General features: G+C 33.0%; 1 protein-coding gene across 1 annotated transcript; it reads right to left on the reverse strand.

Moving 5' to 3' along the window:
• Positions 1-16,379: 16,379 nt before the first annotated feature.
• Positions 16,380-18,720, reverse strand: LOC142610983 (peroxidase A2-like). The gene is made up of 4 exons (XM_075782976.1): positions 18,472-18,720; positions 18,165-18,356; positions 17,893-18,058; positions 16,380-17,090 (listed from the first exon to the last, which is right to left on the reverse strand). Exons 1-4 carry the CDS (start codon positions 18,679-18,681, stop codon positions 16,672-16,674), a joined length of 987 nt encoding a protein of 328 aa, XP_075639091.1. The 5' UTR covers positions 18,682-18,720; the 3' UTR covers positions 16,380-16,671.
• Between the last annotated feature and the right edge of the window lie 1,846 nt (positions 18,721-20,566).

Here is a 20,566-nt window from a genome sequence, read left to right on the forward strand (position 1 = left end):
TTATTACTTAATTTCAAGTACAAAGGAAACCTTTACAAACTTGGAGAAATACACATAATTCTCTCTAAGGAAATTACACAATTTGCTGTTTACACCCTTAACAACATTAGGATCATATACACAAAAATAACTGCTATGGCAGTTGCTGCCTAGTAATTGCCTAGGTCTTGGACAATCTGTCACTTGTGATCTGACTTAGGACATCATGAAATGCTAGTGTCTTGACTCTCTTCCCATGTTTGCAACCTTTACACAGCAGGATAGCATAATCAGGAACATCAGGAATTGCTTGGTAACTGCTTGTAATTGCCACTGCACATCAGCACATGTCACAACCTATGTCTTGACAGGTCACAGGGCTTCTACCCATCATCTAGTAGCCTATATAGCATCTAAATACACATTTTTGGGAGGCTTGGCCCATGCCTTAGCCCTCCCTCATCAGCCAACTCAACATGTCCACATACAACACATACACAATTTAACTACCCATCCCATTAGCATTTGTCCATGTACTAGGCTAGCACCCAGTGGCCCATGCCTTGCACATAGCTCTGATTACACATCATCATGGCAGCCCAGCCTTACCTTGCACATAAGCCACCATGTCCACACACAAGCAATTAGCCAACAAGCCACCAATGCCATGCACTGCCACATAGGGTCAACACCACTTACTACCACCCATCTTAAAACCAACTCTACCTATCATGGCCCTACTCTGCCATGGCTTTGGGGCATCATGTGAAGCAAAGTGCCTCCACATGCTGCTCCTTCACACTGCTCATCTATCCAACTCGAGTAGGGAGACTGGGCATGTCCCCTTTAAAGAGTCCTTAGGAGCATTATTAATCTGGCATAAGGAACCATCAATGTGTTGAGGAGACATAAAGCCATGTGAAGTGTATGCCATGTAACATAGAGTGATCTAGCACAGGTGTAGTGCTGAGTGTATGCCTTGGCAACACAAAATGATCCTACCGTGCTAGTGAAAAAGTGTGTATTGGGTAGCACAAAGTAATCTAATATCAGTGTAGTGCTAAGTGTGTGCCTAGGTAGTAAAAAGTGATCCTACACTAGAAAGCAAGATGCTCTAGTGAAATAGCAATCCCATGAAAGCTAATATGTACCATCAAGGAGGGTTTCCTTGAATGCATGAATCACCTAAGGAAGTCTAGTTGTAGACACCCCATTTTGAACTCCCATTTAACTTCATTGTATCATCATGATTATATCACATTTCAGGGGTAAATTTGTAAATTTTTGGTTTTTTGATTTCCAATTGCATTTCATGAATAAATCTTGGAGTCACAACAATCGAAAGGATAGTTCATGGGCCTTAATTGGACCACTAGATTGAAAGATATCATGTAATCAAGTTTAATGGTTAATCTACACTTGCATAAATTAAATCCTGACTACATGTCATTATGAACTCTTAATTGTAATTGATCTATTTTTAGTCTAAAATAAATTTAATGATGTGTAATAACATAATTGGTCAAAGATATGATTTATCATGGAGTTGCATGTGTATAATTCTATTTGGGGACAAAGCATATTAATTAATTCCTAAAATATGGTTAAAATTAATTAATTAAATTAATTTGGAATTAACTAGGGCTTATCTATGGTAAAAAGAGTAAAGTTGAGGGCTATTAATAATAATTGTGCTGAAAATCTTCTCCAAGAAATGACCTCTACTAACTATTTCATGAATATATCTCAGATCACTTCAAATTTTTAAGGAAGGTTAATATTTCTAGAAACTAGACATCTGAGGTTTCAATTTAAACACAAGAATGGGCCTATTTCGTTAAGAAACAAGTGAGATATGATTTTTTTTTTTAATTTAAAAATTGACCTTAATCAAAGTACCCCAAATTTTGTTAGTTTCTCATCACTTCTTCCTATCCTCATTCTCTAGATTTGGTAGTAGGAAAGTTCTTTTAGTGTTTTTGTCCTCTTGTCTTAACTCACCAGAAGGGGTAGCTTGGTCAACTTGGTATTAAGCTATCAACTTCCTATTAAAGAATACCTCTCTAGAGAAACTTTCTTGCTTTGAGTGGTTAGGCATGCTAGTGTATGCAAGTAGGGTTTCTAAACATTTCTCTTTAATTATGCCATAGTTCTTTAGAATAAAGCATGCTTTTATTTCCAATTTCTTCACATGTTTTTGAATGCTAGCTTGTTCGATCTTGCTTGTCCTGAGTTTTTAATGCTAAACATATTTATAGGGCTTTTCAGTTCAAATAACATACTCACATGTTCTTAAATTAAGGTTATCACATGACACACACATATTCACCTTGCTTTAATGTTTGCATGTCTAAATTAGGTTTTTTTTTTTTTTTTTTACCAAGCTTATGAATGTTTGTTTCAATGTTCTTAATCACATGTTTTTGGGTGCTATAACTATTTCATGATGTGATATGCAATTGACCACCAAAGTCTAGAAGATTGGCTTTACCAGGCAAGGAGGGTGCCAAACATGTTCACATTTTGTAACTTACCCTCTTTAGATTAAGGGTCTGTTTGGATACCGCTTATTTTGCTGAAAATTAAAAACTAAAAACACTGTAGCAAAATAATTTTTAAATGTCTGAATAGTGCTGTGGAACCTATTTTTAATGAAAAAGTTGCTAAAAAAAGAGATTTGTGGGTCTCGTGAACAGTGCACAGGAACCACTGACAGACAAAACCCATGTGAAAACACTGTTTTGAATTTAAAAAAAGGAAAACACAAACGTGAGACGCAGACTCTCTAACCAAACGCATACTAAGAGTTCTAGATAGGGCTGTTGAGAATGATCCGAGACCCGACCCATTCGAGGAAACTGACCAGATCCGATCCGACTTCGGCCGACTCGACTACTCCGGCAGTCGGCGGCGGATCTTCAACCCCAGAAACCGATTCCGGTGGGTCGATCTCGGTTTTACTCCCCTAAAACCCGAAAATTCCTAACCGACCGAAGAAACATAGAGTCTGGTGAAAAATTCTAGATTCTGGCGAAAAAAACTCAGATTCCGGCCAAAGTTTTCCAAATCCAAGCGAAAAAACCCAAATTCTGGCAATATTTCACTTAGATCCGGTGAGATTTTGACCGGATTTGGCGAAATCTCATAGAATCCAATGAGACTTTCGCTGGATTTGAGTTTTTCTCGCCGTTTTCTCAGATCTATGACTCCGATTGACCCGCCCGCTATCTATTGATGGTCTAATCCGCCCGATCCGATTACTCTGGCGGTCGGCGGCGGGTTCAATGTTTTGCCACACGATTTCAAAGGGTCCGTTCCGGGTTGGGCATAAACCCGACCCAGACCAACCTGTGGACAGCCCTAGTTCTAGATCAATTCATTTCCATGAAAATTTATTCTTGTAGAATGTAACTAGGATTCAAATCCATGTACTTTTGTCTTAGATTGTATTTAAGATCAAAGCTATGTAATATTTAGTTACTTCACAAAGATGTACAATTTCAATTCATCAATAAAGATGCACTTTTTAATTGTGGTTTTCTTATTTTTCCAATAATTATACAAGTGGCGACTCCACCCATTCAAGTGGATTTGACCCAACTAGAGAACTGGTTGTGTCAGGGGTACAATCTCTCACACTAGTCAAAGCCAAGATTCTTAAGAGGTGACTGAGTGTCCTTATTTTGCAACCATATTTTACCAAGAACATAGGCTCATTTTAGATGGGCATGTCTTGGCACATGAGTAAAAAAAATTTGAGTGGCTCTTTCTTGATGTGAAAAGGGTAAGGCCTTAAGAGTTTGAAGCACATGTTTAGGTCTTAAGGGCCTCATGCTTAGTAGAGAATTCTCTTTTAAGACACAATGTCTCTTAAGGAAGGTTTGGTGATCCATGATCCAACCATTGATAATAGTGTTGTTGTAGATACTCGATTTTGCACCCATAATTTAATCTTGGAAGAAGGCTAAAATGACCAATTCATATACCCAAAAATCAAATTTGCATTACATGCATTAATTCATTCATTGCATATCATAAAAATTGATCTTGAGATTCTAACGGTTGCAACGGTATACCCGATTCTCAAATTGGACCGTCGGATTGAAAGATATCACATGGTTAAATATTCATGTTCTGCATGCATTTTGTTTAGGTGGAATTGATCACGCGTGATTGATTGAAATTAATTTTGATTGGTTCAAAAATTAAAATTAATTAAATAATTTCATGATTGGTTGTTGGTTGTTGGTTGTTGTAAAAAATAAGCCTGCTTGCATGGGAATGAAATGGATAATCAGATAACAAGGGAATTGTTGATAATTAAGTCTATTTAGAATATTTATCTATCAGATAATTATTATTTTAACGACCTAATTATCAATATAAAAGGGATTAATTTTATATACGAGTTAAAAACACGTTCAAGTGCAATTCTCAACTTAGAAAATCGGAAAAAAAAAGAGTCCAAATTGAACCAAAATTGGAAGTAGGGCTCGGCACACGAGAGGGCCAATCGGCATTTCCCAAGTGCCGATTGGCATAACTCTGAGGCCTGGCCCGAAAATTCTTTGTTTAAGCTAGAACACATCTAGTTTGAACTTTTGGCGATAAGAACGCAATCCAATTCATATATGATCTTATTTAGCTTATTTTTCAAGCACCAACCTCCATAAATAGGGGAAAAAAAATAAAAAATCAAGGCCCTTCTTTTTCTAACTTCTTTACTCCCTTTACGTTAAAGACGTTTTGGAAGCCTTGGCTTTAAGAATTTCTTCTCCGTAAGGGAATATATTTTAGATCTCAAAGAGGTTAAACTTCTTTGATTTCTAAAATATTTCTTCATTGAAGGGTATATTCATGCAAGTATGTCTTCACTCTCATTCTTTGTTTATTCTTTTCTTTCTTAACTAATATATGTGTTTTGTTCATTGCATGATTTTCAAGAATGTATGTTTTATTTTATTCATTGTTAATACAATCTTGTTCATATTTTTTTATGCTGCCATGTTCACATGTTTAATTTGCTGTTTAATAGTTGATTAACATGTTGAAGATTTGGTTCTCCTTTAATTTTAAGATCTGCAATTAATTACTAAATACTTTTTTTAAAAAAAAGAACAACAACAAAAACTATTCTGTATTTTCATTAAATGCAGATCTAAAATTTTTTTTGAATAAGAATTTATCTGTATTTTTATTAAATACAGATCTGAAATTTTTTCTGAATAAAAAAACTGATCTGTATTTTCATTAAACACAGATTTGAAATTTTTTCTGAATAAAAACTAATCTGTATTTTCTATAAATGCAAATTTGAATTTTTTTTGAATAAAAATTGATCTGTATTTTCATTAAATACAGATCTAAAATTTTTTCTGAATAAAAAATTGATCTGTATTTTCATTAAATACAGATCTAATCTGAATAAAAACTGATCAGTATTTTCATTAAATACAGATCTGAAAATTTTTTCTGAATAAAAAACTGATTTGTATTTTCATTAAATACAAATTTGAAATTTTTTATGAATAAAAAACTGATTTGTATTTTCATTAAATGTAATATGAATTTTTCTGCATATAAAAACTGATTTGTATTTTCATTAAATATGAATTTGAACTTTTTCATAATAAAAAATGTTTTCATCAATATAAAATATCACCAAGTTTTGTGTTTCCTTTTAAATAAAAATTGCAGATTTTGAATTTTTAAAGAATGAATTAATCTAGAATTTGGGAACTTTAACATGTCATTTATCATTTAAAAGGTATATAAATGGTCATTTAGAATCTAGAAGATCAGACTTCGTTCGGGCAGAATGAGTGCCTAGCATCTTTCCATTCTGTAATCTAGCCCCCGAATCTAGGTTTTGGTTCGTAGATATGCTTTATCTTTTCTTTTAGATTGTAATCTAGGAAACAAATCCTTGTAATTTTCCTTTTTTTTTTTTTAATTTTTATATTGTAATCTAGGAAACAAAGCTTTATATTTTTTTTTTTACTTGATTGTAATCTAGGAAACAAAGCCATGTATATTTCATTTTATTAAATTGTAATTCATTCAAATAATGAGAGGTTGTATTATTCAAATATATACCCTATGTATTTTGTTTTTTTTTTCTTATTTTTTTGTAACAAAAAATAAGTGGCGACTCCACACATAATCCTGAAAAGAGAAGGTGCCGATGCCTCACCCCTTTTTTGAGAGCACCATTAGGAGCTAGTTTTTCCGGGTCTCTCACAATTGTCTTTTGTCACCTTGTAATTTAGTCTTCGGGTTAATAAGGTGCTTGACATGGAGTATATCATGCTAAATGACTCTTATATGGGTGATTCCTTGGCATGCAAGACTCCAAGAAATGGTTTTTATCACCTAGACATGGTGTCCATCTCTCAAAGAAAATGTGTCCTAAAATGAGAGAGAGAGAGAGAGAGAGAGAGAGAGAGAGATTTTTGTTAATGCTCAGTTGTAGAAAGTCTCACATGCGCTATACAATGTTTTGTATTAGGCCTAACATCAATTATGCAATAAGAAATTTTGAGAAAATATCTCTCCAATCTAGGTCCAAAGCATATAATAACAGTAAAGCATTCTTTAAATATTTAAAAGGGACAAAAAAAATTTTGTTGGTTTTTAGTAGTGAGGATTTGACTTTTCAAGGTTATTTATTAGATTTAGATTTTCAATAAGATATTGATTATAGAGAATTAACTTCCATTATTGTATTTACTCTTGACAAGGGAGAAGTAAGTTGGAGAAGTTGCAAGCAAGATACTAATTCAGAAGCAAAGTGCATAGCTACAAGTGAAGCAACAAAAGAAATTGTGTGGATTCACAAGTTCTTTAAAGAACTCGAAGTTGCTCCTTCTATTGAGCCACCACCCATTAAAATCTTCTGTTTCATTAGGTGCAATTGCAAATATAGTGAATTGAGAACTCATTCGAGGAGGAAACATATTGAGCGTAGATTTCAATTGATACATCATATCATAGACAGATGTGATGTGATAATAACAATGATTGCCTCTGCCAAATATGTAGCATATCCGCTAAAAAACATCTTGCCTCAAAGAGGCGTTTGAGAATTATCGTAAGATATTGGAGTGAAATATATGTATTATTGGTTTTGACTACAAGTGGGAGTTAGAATTATATGCCCTCAAAAATCGATTTTGTAAATCTATTATTTAATAATTAATATCTTTTCCACATACATTATTATTGTAGGAAGATTCATTATATAGATGTGGTATGCCCCCTTTGTTGAAAAACTATGTTGATGGTTAAGGAGCCAAAGGCAGAGAGTAATACTTTTTCATGTACTTAAATTGTTCTATGTTATGGATATTAACGTAATATCACCACTAGAGCTTACACTTTTTATGCTGCTATATAATATAATGATTAATTCCATCATTAAGGTAGTGAGCTCATGCAAACAAATGAGGTTTAATGTAATAAGCATTGTTATTAATACCGTTTCGGACCCCGTTTCGGTTTGTCCAGTGGAATGGAATATTTCGGTACCGGCCGATTTCGGCGTACCGTTTTAAGGTGTTTCGGGTTCCTAAAAATTAAATTATATATATTCTTGTAAACATAAAATTGTCAATTCTAATAAATAAATAACTAAATTTCAAATAATACAAATCATTTAGTCTTAACTCTTAAGTCTTAAACATCAATATAACATCTATTTAACATCACACAATAAGAAGATTTACAAGACAATAACTAAACATCAAATAATACAAAACATTTAGTCTTAACTTTTATGTCTTAAACCTCAATACAACATCAAACAATAAGAAGATTTATAACAAGTCATTACTCATTACATAAGCACATAATAATTAATAACTAATAAGCCAACAAAATTTATAACATAATATTAGCCATCAAAAAAATTTTTTTTTTTTTTTTTTTTTCATAGGCCAAATCATGTACCGGCCGGAATTCACATCTCGGCCGGAATTGGCCGGAATGGACCGGAATGGCCGGAATGGACCGGAATGGCCCGAAATTTGGCCCGAGATGGAACGTTGGGTATCCCGGTACCGGTTTGCATACCGGAACGAAAAATTCCGGCCGTTCCGGCCGGAACGGAACGGAATCAATAACAATGGTAATAAGCACACAATAATTAGATCAAATTAAAGCAAGAACGTACACCTTATGGCGTGAACATTGTCGACTGGAGGTAGTTCTATTACAATTTTCTTATAGTACTCAAACATGAAGGTTTGTGTATTTTTAACATAAACTTGGCATGCTAATTGACAATTCTCGTTTAAAGGAATGGACATATACATATATATTTGGCTACATGTACAATGAGAAGTAAATCCACCAGTCTTTTAAGGAGACATTATATTTAATTTCTTTTCATATTGGAGTTGGAATCAATAAAAACGAAGCTAGTGACGTTTTCAAAGTGTTGTTACATATATATTATAAAGAGTTTTCAAAACTTCTTTTGGAGTTCAACAAAATTATAAAGTTAAGAATATTAGGGTTACAAAAGGTAGGGTCTTGACTCTTGACAGTGATATTAATCTAATCTTAGTGGCTTATGTGAAATATTGTGCTAAGAAGATAAATATGTAAAAATTCTTGATAAAGGGATTTCACTTGTAATTATCTACTCTTCATGGGTCAATTGTATTGCGTGGATGAACATTATTGCAATTTATAAAATTCAAAATATTTTCCAGATTTGAATGAAAAAAAATCCAGGAATAATATTGGAAAGAGTTTCAAAGTTAAGTCAGTAACCTCTTAAAGGTATGACTAATCATATGAATGTAGATTAAGATCCCTAATGATCCTGAATCCAACCTCTCAATAGGGTTTTACCCAAGTCTTATAATTAAGACAAATCACAATAGTAGTTAGCCATTGGAACTACTATGTGTTATTGCAATGATCATCAAAATCTGGAGAGAGAGAGCACTTGAGATGGTAAGATAGTTACACATCTTGTTCTTTTTCAAAATATGTGATATGCAATGTAACGATCTTTGAATGTTTTAAATAATAGCAAATTACGGTGAAAATGGGCAAATGCCCAATTTCCCAAACTAATTAGGGAAATGCCCCTCCTTGAAACTTGATTTTCTCAAAATCGAGTTTAAAAAAAAAAAGAAATTCTGGAACCCTATAACGACGTTTTAAGAAGCTTATAGTGACGTTTTAAGGACCTATAGCGGCGTTATGTAACTCGACCTCCATGAAATTGAGTTACATGCAAGTTTTTTTTTTTTTTTTTTTTAATTATAACTCAACTTCATGGAGCTCGAGTTACAAAACGCCGCTATAGGTCCTTAAAAGTGTCACTATAGGCTCCTTAAAACATCGCTATAGGGCTTAACTCGATTTTGAGAAAATCGAGTTTCAAAAGAGGGACATTTCCCTAATTAGTTTGGGAAAGGGGGCAAAAAGCTGGATTGTTTTTTTGAAAAGGGCAAAAGCCCATTTTCTCCAGCAAATTACTCCCCCTAATACAAACCATGAGCAGGTTAGAGGCCATCCCTTTTCTCCTGAATTTCTACAATTGATAAAAGAGGTATGAATCCAATTCGTCTCAAAATATGTGATTTTGTGGGGGATAACAATCTTTTTATTAAATAAAATAAATTTTTATTTGTTATTAATTTCGCAAACTAACAAATTACACCCCTTATCACAAACCCCGAGCAAATGAGGGGCCATCCCTTTTCTTGCATTTCTGCCAAAACAATTCTATTCGTTTCTTTTTCTTATCCATCTCTTTGTATCCATGATAAATTCGGGAGAAATGAATCATAGTATTTGTAAGCAGTCCTTTGGGGAGGACTTATAAACAGCAAAAGTAAATGCATTAAATAAAAAGAGAATATTAAGAAGTAAACTATTGTTTCAGAACATATTCTTTCGGCCAACAGCCCTTAAAGAGAAAGGCAGAACTAGAAAATTATCCGGGGGAAAGGGGGGGGGGGGGGGAATGTGTTTATTATAAGGAAAAAGTTTAATTACAAAATTGGTTATAGTTTAAGATAGTGAAGTCGATACCGTACCGGTACCGGGCTAGTATGTACCGTATCAGTACGTATACTGGTATCGAAATGATAACGTTTCGTACCGGTTTAAATACCGGCCGTACCGGTCATGTACCGGCCATACCGGCCAATTTCGGGCAATACTGGCCAGTACCGGGCGTACCAACCGGTACAGAAAAAAGCTTTTTTTTTTTGTTGTTGTAATTTTTGAATTTTTGTAAGAGCATAATGGTAACTTATTTACATTAATTTATTAGTATTATTTGTTTTCTAAGTATGCAATGAACAATTAAGCTTTCTATTTTTTATATTGTATTTTTTTTCTTTTAATTGATGCTAAAGTCTAAAACTATGAATAATTTATCTAAATTGAGGTAATGTTTTATGATAAACTTTTATATTTATTATAATATTAGTGAAATATTATATACTTATAAACATGATTCTAGAGATTTTGTGTATGTGTGTGTGTGTGTGTGTATATATATAAAATAGCGGTAAACCCGAAACGGTACACCGGTATTGACCGGTACCCGAAATATATCGTATCGCTGGCCAAACCGGTACAACCTCCGATACGGTATTGACTTCCTTGGTTTAAGGTTATAAACTCACTTAATAAAATAAATATTACAACATTTTTTGAAAATCTAATTGTTGAATTGCATGTTCTTTATGTTCCTAATACACATCTTAAATTTTATGTTAATCGGATACTCCTATTATTTACTATATGATCTATAAACTTATATATTATGCATAATTTTAAATTACAAAAACTTGCAATTAAAATTTATTGATGACATGGCTATTGATTTTTAATTTTCTTGAAATTTTGCAAGCATGAAAGATATAAGAAGAAAATGTAATTCAATGGTAGATTTGTCAAAATTTATAGCCAATGAAAAGATCTTAAGTAAATTTGTAACTTAAGATTACAACTAATTTTGTAGTTAAAGTTTGTCCTTATTATAATAATTATTATTTTTGACATATCATATATAATGATAATATTGTATTATATAAATTTTAGAAACATAGTTTAAGCGCAAAGTGAAGTATTTTATATACCAAAATTTTTTTAATTGAAATTATTTTTTATAAACCAGAAAAAAGTTTCTATTGAACTTAATAATTTGTTGTAAGATTCAGAACATATATATTAGGACATTTTACCTACTTTTGATCATTCTCATGCAATTACTAATTAAAAAACTACTAGCTCAATTAAAAACTGTAGCCTATGCTATTTTAGAGAATTAAAATAATTAGGAATAAATTATTAGTAATTTCCCTTTCAATATGAACAGCTAAAAAGAATTAAAATAATTAGGTATAATATTAGAAATTTCCCTTTCAATATGAACAACTAAATTATTTGTAAAAACTAATCGTTCGAAATTCTTAAGAATTCTTTGGGAATTGAAGTTTCCGCTAGAATCCAAAATTGTAGTACTTTTATACTATCAGAATTGTTTTCTTTAAAGAATGTATCAATGTTTTTTAATTCGGACGAATATAATTTTTAATATTTAAATCACAATAAGAATTAATAATAAGGGATCCTAGTTTTTGATAATATAAATTTGTTATACTAAGATTAGAATTAATATATCAAAATTTTAGTTTAATATATTGAAGTATTAAGAATATTTTGAATGAAATTAAAAAAAAAAGAACTGATTTATTATTATTATTTTTTTTGGCTTTGAAAAAGAGGACATTAATTAAAATTTTTGCGGTATGAATTATGAAGATTCAAAAATTGGATCACTCTAAAAAAAAGATTCAAAAATTGTATTTGGACCGTTAGAGCATTCTTATCAAGCTGAGTAAAATTTTTAGCATATACCACTTCAAAACCCAAAATTTTAACTTTTAACAACTCATTTTACAATACACTCAATATCAAACCTTCTATATTTTTTACCATTTCATTTAAATAATATAAACTACTCATTAAAATAATAATAAAATAACTCCACACAAAACTATACCCGCCAGCCAACCCCATCCTCCACCACCCCTACCACCGCTCCACTTGCCATAACCACCATTGTAGCAACCACAACCCACCACAGCCACCACCACCACCAAGTCACAGCACCACTGTAACAAGTCACAGCACCACCATTGTAGCAACCAAAACCCATCACACACACAAACCCAGGATTGGTGACCCACGACCCACGCCCTACGCTGAACCAAAACCACTACCACAAACCACAGCAAAAAACCAACCATAAAACCTCCATCGTCGCCACCATAAAACCCATCACCCATCCACCCCTGTCTCAACCCCAACTAAAACCCACCACCACCCACCCACCTCGTTCTCAACCCCAACCAAAACCCACCACCCCGATCTCAACCCCGGTCACGTCGATGATCCACGAACCCAGACCCATGAACCCAGACCCACAAACCCAGACCCATAAGCTCAGACCCATAAACCCAGACCCACAAAATCGTCGGAGCACATCAGACCACGACCCATGACCCACGAGCATCGGCGGAGCACAATCATCGACAGAGCACACTCATTGGTGAAGCACATCAGCGAAGCACAGAGAGAGAAAAGAGAAGAAAGAAACGGATAGAGGAAAAAGAAAGATAGAAGAGAGAGAGCTGAGCTGAATAAAAAATAATTTTTGTTTTACAATTGTAGCTACAGTGCGGTCTCAAATATGAGATTGCACTGTAGCTTGAATCTTAAAAATTTAAGATATAGCCGGTTTAATGGAGTGGTGTTTTTGTCTCAAAAATGCTAAAAAAATAAGATTTTTAGCATTTGAGAGGTTTAATGAGAATGCTCTTATAGTAGAAGACTTAAATGGATGATTTAGGGACTGTAAGCGGGTGTTTGGTTTGTGTTTTCAAACAACCATTTTCAGTTTTTAAACAACATTACGCCTATTTCACCCACACGTATTTTATTTCCACAAATATTTTCAAACAATAATTTTCAGTTTTTAAACATATGTACCAAACGGGCCCTAAGTTTCAAATAGGCAAATACTTAAAACTCTCTTTACAATTTACAAGTCTGTTTTATTATTATTTTTTAAAAGATTACATGTCTGTAAGTATAGAAAAATATTAATTTGGAAGAGGGTCATCCATACATACATGTATATAAATGAATAAATTTTGGGGCCATGGCCCTCCACCTTACTGCCTCCGTAATTGAACTGTAAACCCCCCCCCCCCCCCCCCCCCCCCTCTTTCACTTTTTATGATATAGATAATACTATACAAATGTGTATGGAAAATAAAAATTCATTAGTATGATAGCAACCAAGAGTCTTATAGTTTTTTTTTTAGGAAGAAGAGTCTTGTAGTTCAATTTACCATTTCTAACAAAGATATCTAATATTTAAATTCTTCTCTCTCAACTATAGAACTACTTTATTCAAAAAAAAAAAAAAACCTATTGAGCTACTAAAAATAAAAAAACAATATCATAGCAAAACTTGAGAAAAAGATCCTGCAACGTCTTATTGCGGCTAATTATTTAAAAGAGAATAAAAATTGCAAATCTAACATAAATTAACATGGTTGGACGGGTGTACTTTGCACCCTTTTTAGGTTTTGGTATAATTGTTTATTCATAAGAACAGATAAAGCTGAAAGTATTGATATTCAATAATAGATGTAAATTACATATTTTAATTTTGTCCCTAATAGCCTAACTAGAGGGAGGGAGGAAATACCTTTGATGTAACAGATGTTATATGAGATACCAAAGTGTTACTGTGCCTAAGAGCATCCGCAGTGTGAAATGTCAAATGTATGGTACATTTGGCATTCAGGCCTAAAACATGCTCAGCAGTTGGAAGGCGAAAATTGGGAAAGGCTAATTTTTTTTGGCATAGTGCTACAATACCATCTTAAATGAACGATGGTACTGTAGCAACATGCCAAAAGTAATATTAATATTTTATTCCAGCTTTTTTCTCTCTCATCTCTCTTTGTCTTTCTCTGTCTCTCACTCACTTCCCTCTCTTTCTCCCTCTTCTCTATCACACTTTCTCAGATACAACATGGCGTTGAGCATCACACCCTAGATCGGAGCTCTCGTCGAAACTCCGATTCTGCTGAAAACAGGTAATATGAACTTAGCCGAGACAACTGCGACGGTAAGCATAGCGTCTGTGTGGAAATCTTCGGTGTCGAGTCTCCGATGCAAGGTCCAAAAACTAGACTTCGTGGATTTTGGTCCGTCACCGCCATTGAGTTCGTGCAGATTGTCGGTGCTCGAAGCGACACGAGCCTATCTCTCTGTGATGATGCAGTTGGATAGCGTGACAATGAACAATGTGGTGAATAGGAGGAAAGCGATGAATGCAAGTTTGCAAGTGCTGAAGAGTGCCGGGGTGGAGGGGATCATGATGGACGTGTGGTGGGGATTGGTGGAGAGAGAGGCGGCTAGATTGTACAATTGGGGTGGGTATGCTGAGTTGCTTGAGATGGCTAAGAAGCACGGGCTCAAAGTCCAGGCCATCAAAGGCCATGGGTGGTTGAATTTGTGGTGGCTAGGTTTTTTTTTTTTTTTTTTTATTATTTATCTTTGAATTTTTATGGTTGTTGGTTTTTTTTTTGGGGGATTTATTGCTGAGATTTTATTGCTAGTTTTTTGTTTAGGTTTTATTGATGAGATTTTATTGCGATGGTTGCAAAAATTTTCTGGCGTGATTCGTAGGTCCGGCGTGTATTGTTGGGTGGTTGTTCTGGGTTTGGGTTGGTGGTGGGTGGATGAGAAAGAAAGAAAAACAGAGAGACGAAAAACGGAGATGAAGAGAGAAGAGAGAAGAGAGAAGAGAGAGAGATTTTTTATATTATTTTATTCTGTAATTTATATTATTTTAATATATTGTAGGTAAAAATAGAAATTAGGATGCTGGGTGTATTGTATAATTGATAAAGTAGCTTTTTGGGATGGTAAAATAGGATATGATGAAATTTCCGGCTGTGGATGCTCTAAAGGTGCCATATGTTGTTTTAGTATTGGAGTTTTAGTGCGTTCCATTTAGTTCAATTGGTAAAAAAAAAAAAAAAAAATTATGGTTGAATAAGAAATTTAAGATTTATTCATCTCCTACACCAAAAACTAATTGATGTCTTAGTTTGATGATAAGTTTTAGTAGGATATGATTTATTCAAAATTATAACGTTTTCATTTCATTAAAAAAAAAAAATCAACATCTTGAGTTTTTGTTGGATAAAGGATTTATGTCAATGATAGGTTCATTATATTGGAGGGAGTGATGACATGGCTTAATTCCACTAGTTTTCACAATGCACGGATTAAAATTTCAACAAATAAGAACTAATAGTGTGTTTGAGTTTCTATTAGAAAAAAAAGTGTGTTTATTTTAGGGAGGGATTTATAGGCATGATTTGGTGACCTTATAAGATTATGTTTTAAATTAAGTTAGGGTAAGTAGATATTTTTCCGAGAAATGATATGTCCACAACATTTTCACAACATTTTTATAACAAATCTTAAGTGGCAGGTTGTTACTGGTTGTTATTGTTGGGGTAAAAAAGTAATCTTAGTGTTAAGTTCAAATTTGAACCAATAACAACTAACCACCTATAATTTATTATAAAAATATTGTGAAAATATTATGAATGTAACCACTATCTATTTTTTCTTTTATTTCCTCAAAAAAGAAGAAGGTACTTTTCGCTTTTATCTCTCCGAAAAAAGAAGAAGAAGAGATACTATTCCCTTTTAATAAGTCTTATCATAGGTGCATTTTGTGACGTTATCAGTCGCTACTGTATCAGAAATTATGCCGCTTAACTTGGCAGTCAAAGTAGCCATGGATAACAATCACAATCAAGTTATTATTGAGGAAAAAAAAAAAAAAAAAAGCTAGGTGGAAGGAATGAAAGAAGAATATTGGCCTATCTGCATAGAGAAGCTCCCGAGATAGTTTTGAATTAAAAAAAAAAAAAAATCATGAAAGCATTTTTTTTCAGCAAACAAACAGAAAACTAGACATTTACAACAGCACGGATCCTATCAAGATCATCAAAAATATACATCACAAAAGGCTTTAGGTCTATTTAACAATTCCAAAAAAAGAAGAAGAAAGTTAATTTTGAATTGTAAGCCCTTCATATTTGGGCCGGACGAATTGTAAGTTTGTAGATAGTGTTGTGCATGTCCTTGTAAGTGGAGAGGGTGGTTTTGGTATGGATTGAATGACTTATTGTTGTGGCCTTGGACTATTCACTCACTTCTAATTGACAAATCAAGATACAACTCTGTCTAACCTTTATTTCATTCAATGAACATTTTACTTTATAGAAAAAAAAAAAAAAAAAAAAGTGTAACAGCGATGGTGACTTAAATTATTTACTTTAAATTACTGTGTTCCATTCCACGATCCAAATTGTGTTCAAGATAGTACAATAAAAAGTATGTCTGGCCCACCATTCCCAAATTAATCAATAATTGTTGAAATGATTGTGCCAAACATTTGCGTGTCATTCTTGAACTTTCAATACAGAACTGTTTATTCTTTTCTTGATAGTTTGCAGAAACATGTCTATAACTAAGAATTCTTATATAAGAAAAGAGTCTATAACTAAAAATTTAATGGCTTCCCATGCAGTGCTCAAGTTGATGTAACACTTTGATAGCTTAACTTCCATTAACTTTCTTGCAGTCCGACCTAATCTCCCCACTGCTTCCGGTTAGGGGGCTTATATTTCCCATGTTTATCATGGACTGAGCGAAGCTTTGAAAGAAAGCAATTTGGCTGCTGCTAAAGCTATTAACAATGGAGACAGTGGCAGAACCAGTGGTGGAGAACAACTCTTGGTCTGATTGGAGAAGGCCTTGATTGTTTTGAAGGTTGGTGAAGTAGTTATTGTCAAAACTATCTGGGGTTGAAGGATCAAGATTGGCTAAAACAGTTCCACTACCATTTTGGGGACATGTTTGCTGGAGTGTAACCAAGTATGATGAACTTATTGTTGGGTCAGGGTTGCCTGTGTTGTTGAAATTGTATAACCGGCCAACGAATACGCGACATTGAGCACGTCCAAATGTGTGAGCGCCTGTCAAATTTGTCAAACATGGTCAATAAGATCTGCAGTGGAAATTGGTCAAACATGCTGAATAAGATCTTTCTTTCTTATTATTATTATTATTATTATTATTATTATTATTATTATTATTATTCTACTATAAAGTTTCAACCTATAGGTTTGCACTTTGACGATTGCCCCTTATAATCCAACGAATTAAAATATCAGATTTTTAGACCAAAACAAGAAATTACCAATTGAGTTAATCAAAACTCACAATGAATAAGATCTTTAAGTACCCAATCAATTGTGTTTGAATATCTTGCTCACATTTAGTACATGTTTATTGTCAAGAAATATTAATATATATCCCTTATTTTAGTCCAATCAAGATATTCTTTTTTATGTTATTGTTAACTCTTATACATTTCTTTTTGGACCATATATACCCTTTAATACAATTTTTGTTACAATTTGTTGTGATGGTTAACTGTGAGTATTAGACAATCATTTTCATATAGATCCATCATTCACAGTCGATTATATAAAAATTGTTGCATAAAAATTGTGTCCTTAAACTTAGACACACGTTTGCACAAACCCAAAAGTACTTCAAGTTACAATTCCAATGTAAATTTTGGGTGTAGTAAGTGGCGTGTAACCATCATTTTCCTTAAAACTTAGACCTTAAGCATAGAATAGATGTAGTTGTTTAGGCTTTTGGCTGTGTTTCTCTTTCTAGATCTTTTATTTTTCTTCCTTATATTTTAACAAACTAAAACATTCAATGAGTTTTTTGCAGCCAGATTTTTTGTGGTAAAAAAATAAGTACCAGATAATGCGACAAGGTCATTAGTATTTAGGCCAACTGCAGAAAACTTGGAAGTAATGTTGGATAAGCCTTCTACCGGAGACGGAATAGAGGTATTGGCTCCAGCTTGGTTTGCAGTTAGACTGTCCCTTCTCCCCAATAATACATTCCATGTAGGACCCCCTGACTGCAAAGCATACATTATAGTTAGTCCTATCTTTGTGTCTGTGTAATTGAACAAAGAATAAATGACCACCCTCTATTCTTCCTAGGAATATGTTGTAGAGACTTACCAAATTAACTGAAGCTTCAGCAGCAATGGCGAGTATGTCAGCACAGGAAACAATACCAGGGCATGAATTTTCAAGAGCAGTTTTGATGTTGTCAACGACATCGAAGCCCCGAGTGGAGTTAGCATTTGGAGCAGCGTTTTTCTCGCTCAGAAAGCTTGCAGTACCGTCTAACAAAATTGAAGCATCACATCCCTGTAACAAAGCAAGCACTAACGCATTATGCCTACTATGAAATAGAAAAATCATTTGAATGCCTAGACAGAATAAAGAGAGACAATAATTTTTTGGATAAAGAGCTTGAGTTTACATTAACAAAGCAGTCATGAAAATGGAGTCGGATGAGACTGGCTCCAATCCTGGAATCGGATTGCAAAGCCTGCTGAATGACATTACTCACAATACTAGACACATTCGGACATGTGTTAGCATAAAATGTGGAGTTCAATTGTGCATTTGATTCATGAAGCATTAGAGTTAAGAAAATGGTTGCCACTATAAAAGCAGAAGAAGAACCCATTTTTGTTTTTCCTACTTGTAAGTTGGGTTCCAATTTTCTGCTCTGTGCCGTTGGTGAATGGTTGCCTAATCAAGCCACTATATATAGAAATATGTCACTACACTCTTACAACTGTTGGACAGAAAAGTCATTGCGCGGGTTATCACGAGCTTGTAATATTACTAATATAAGCATAATAGTCAACAAAGTAAAAGTTTGATTTCAGTGTCACTAATTGTCTCCTTCTAATGGGGTCTCTCTGTCCCTTCTTGTATAATTCAAACGTTCAAATTTTAAATAATGCATTAGGTCATTTAGGTGGAAAGTAAAAGGGTAAGAGAGAAATAATTTTTTTAGTATTTGTTTATGATGATAACTTTTTATTATCAAACCAAAACATCAATAGAAGAACACTGTTTATGAGGCTTACGAGATAGAAAGATCGATTAGAATTTTTAAGTGATATTTTAAGTTTCATATTTTTTTAATTATTATTATTATGTTAAAATAAATTAAGGTAAAAATACAAAAGCTAGCTATTTGTGAGATTTCAGCTAACGCTTGTGTTTAGGGGATAAATTAGATAATTTTGAAAAGTTTTTGTATTATTTGGCATTAGCCCAAACCTTGGAGGTAGTTGTTGTTGTTTTTTTTTTTTTTTTTTTACTTTGTAAGTTTAAAGGAAAGGTTCTTAGCCCTTTGCGGCATCCAACTATCAAGATAAATTAGATAAATTTATTTAATATTAACCAAAAAAGGTTAATTTTTTGAATTAAAAACATACTTTAATAAATTAATACTAGACAAACCAATATTAATTTCATAAAAAAAGTCAAATATCATGATTCAAGCATAAAATTTAACCAAAAAAGTTGAAGATTTGTTTTTGTTTGTTTGTTTTATTTTTTTAAAAGAAGATTTACTTTATCTTGAATAGGGTAATGCTTGATTAAATAAAGTTGTAATGTAATTTTGATTTTGGTGTTAAGAGAGTGATAGAAATTGTTTAGTATGTGGTCGTGTAGTAGGTTAGGTGATAGAAGTTGACAATCTATCTTATAGGATATTGATGTACAAAGATTAAAGTGTCAGGCTTTTAATGGAAATTAATCATCACTGATAATTCGGCACATTTAAAAGACTTAATTTTTATTTATCAATTAAGAATTTCAATTGGACTAGATTTCTATTGGTCTAATATTTGGGGCCTAAAGGTAAATAAAAAAAAAAAACACAATCTTTTTTTTTTTTTTTTTTTAATTTGATTAAGAATTAGTTTTTATAATAAAATTTTTGATTTTTTTTTTTTAATAAAGGGGGCCTTACGCCTAGGCCTAAAATTGGCCCTACCAACTAGCTAGGCAACTACTACCATTTTAGTAGGGAGTATAATCTATTCAGATATAAAAACCCTCTATCTACCCTCTCCAATGGAATACGCCACATCTTTTTCAATTATTAGAATAAATAGATTTACCTACAAACACACACAATTCTAATTCTAAAAAATGTCTATCACTAACTATTCTAGATATCTAAGGGGTTGTTTGGTGAGAGTATTTAAATATAGTTTTTTGTTTTGTAATCTATAAAATGGTGAGTCCCACACTTGAATTTATTATTTGGCTAATATTTTATAAATACAGTTTTCAAAAAACTATATCCTATTTTTCTGACTTAAAATAGAAATTTGAAAACGGCTTAGAGGGTGTTTTCAGGATGCTGAAAATGTTTTTAATGACATAGTGTAAATAAATTGAAAATAGTGGACCTCGCATATTTGTCCAAACTCTTTTATCTTTTAAATTTAGGAGTTTATCTTTATCACAAAAGAATTCTCATACTTCAAATTTGAAACTTATCATTAAAAAAAGAAGAAGAAGATGATGAACTCTATTCCCTTATC

Source organism: Castanea sativa, chromosome 9, assembly GCF_040712315.1.
Source record: "Castanea sativa cultivar Marrone di Chiusa Pesio chromosome 9, ASM4071231v1".
Taxonomy (NCBI): Eukaryota; Viridiplantae; Streptophyta; class Magnoliopsida; order Fagales; family Fagaceae; genus Castanea; species Castanea sativa.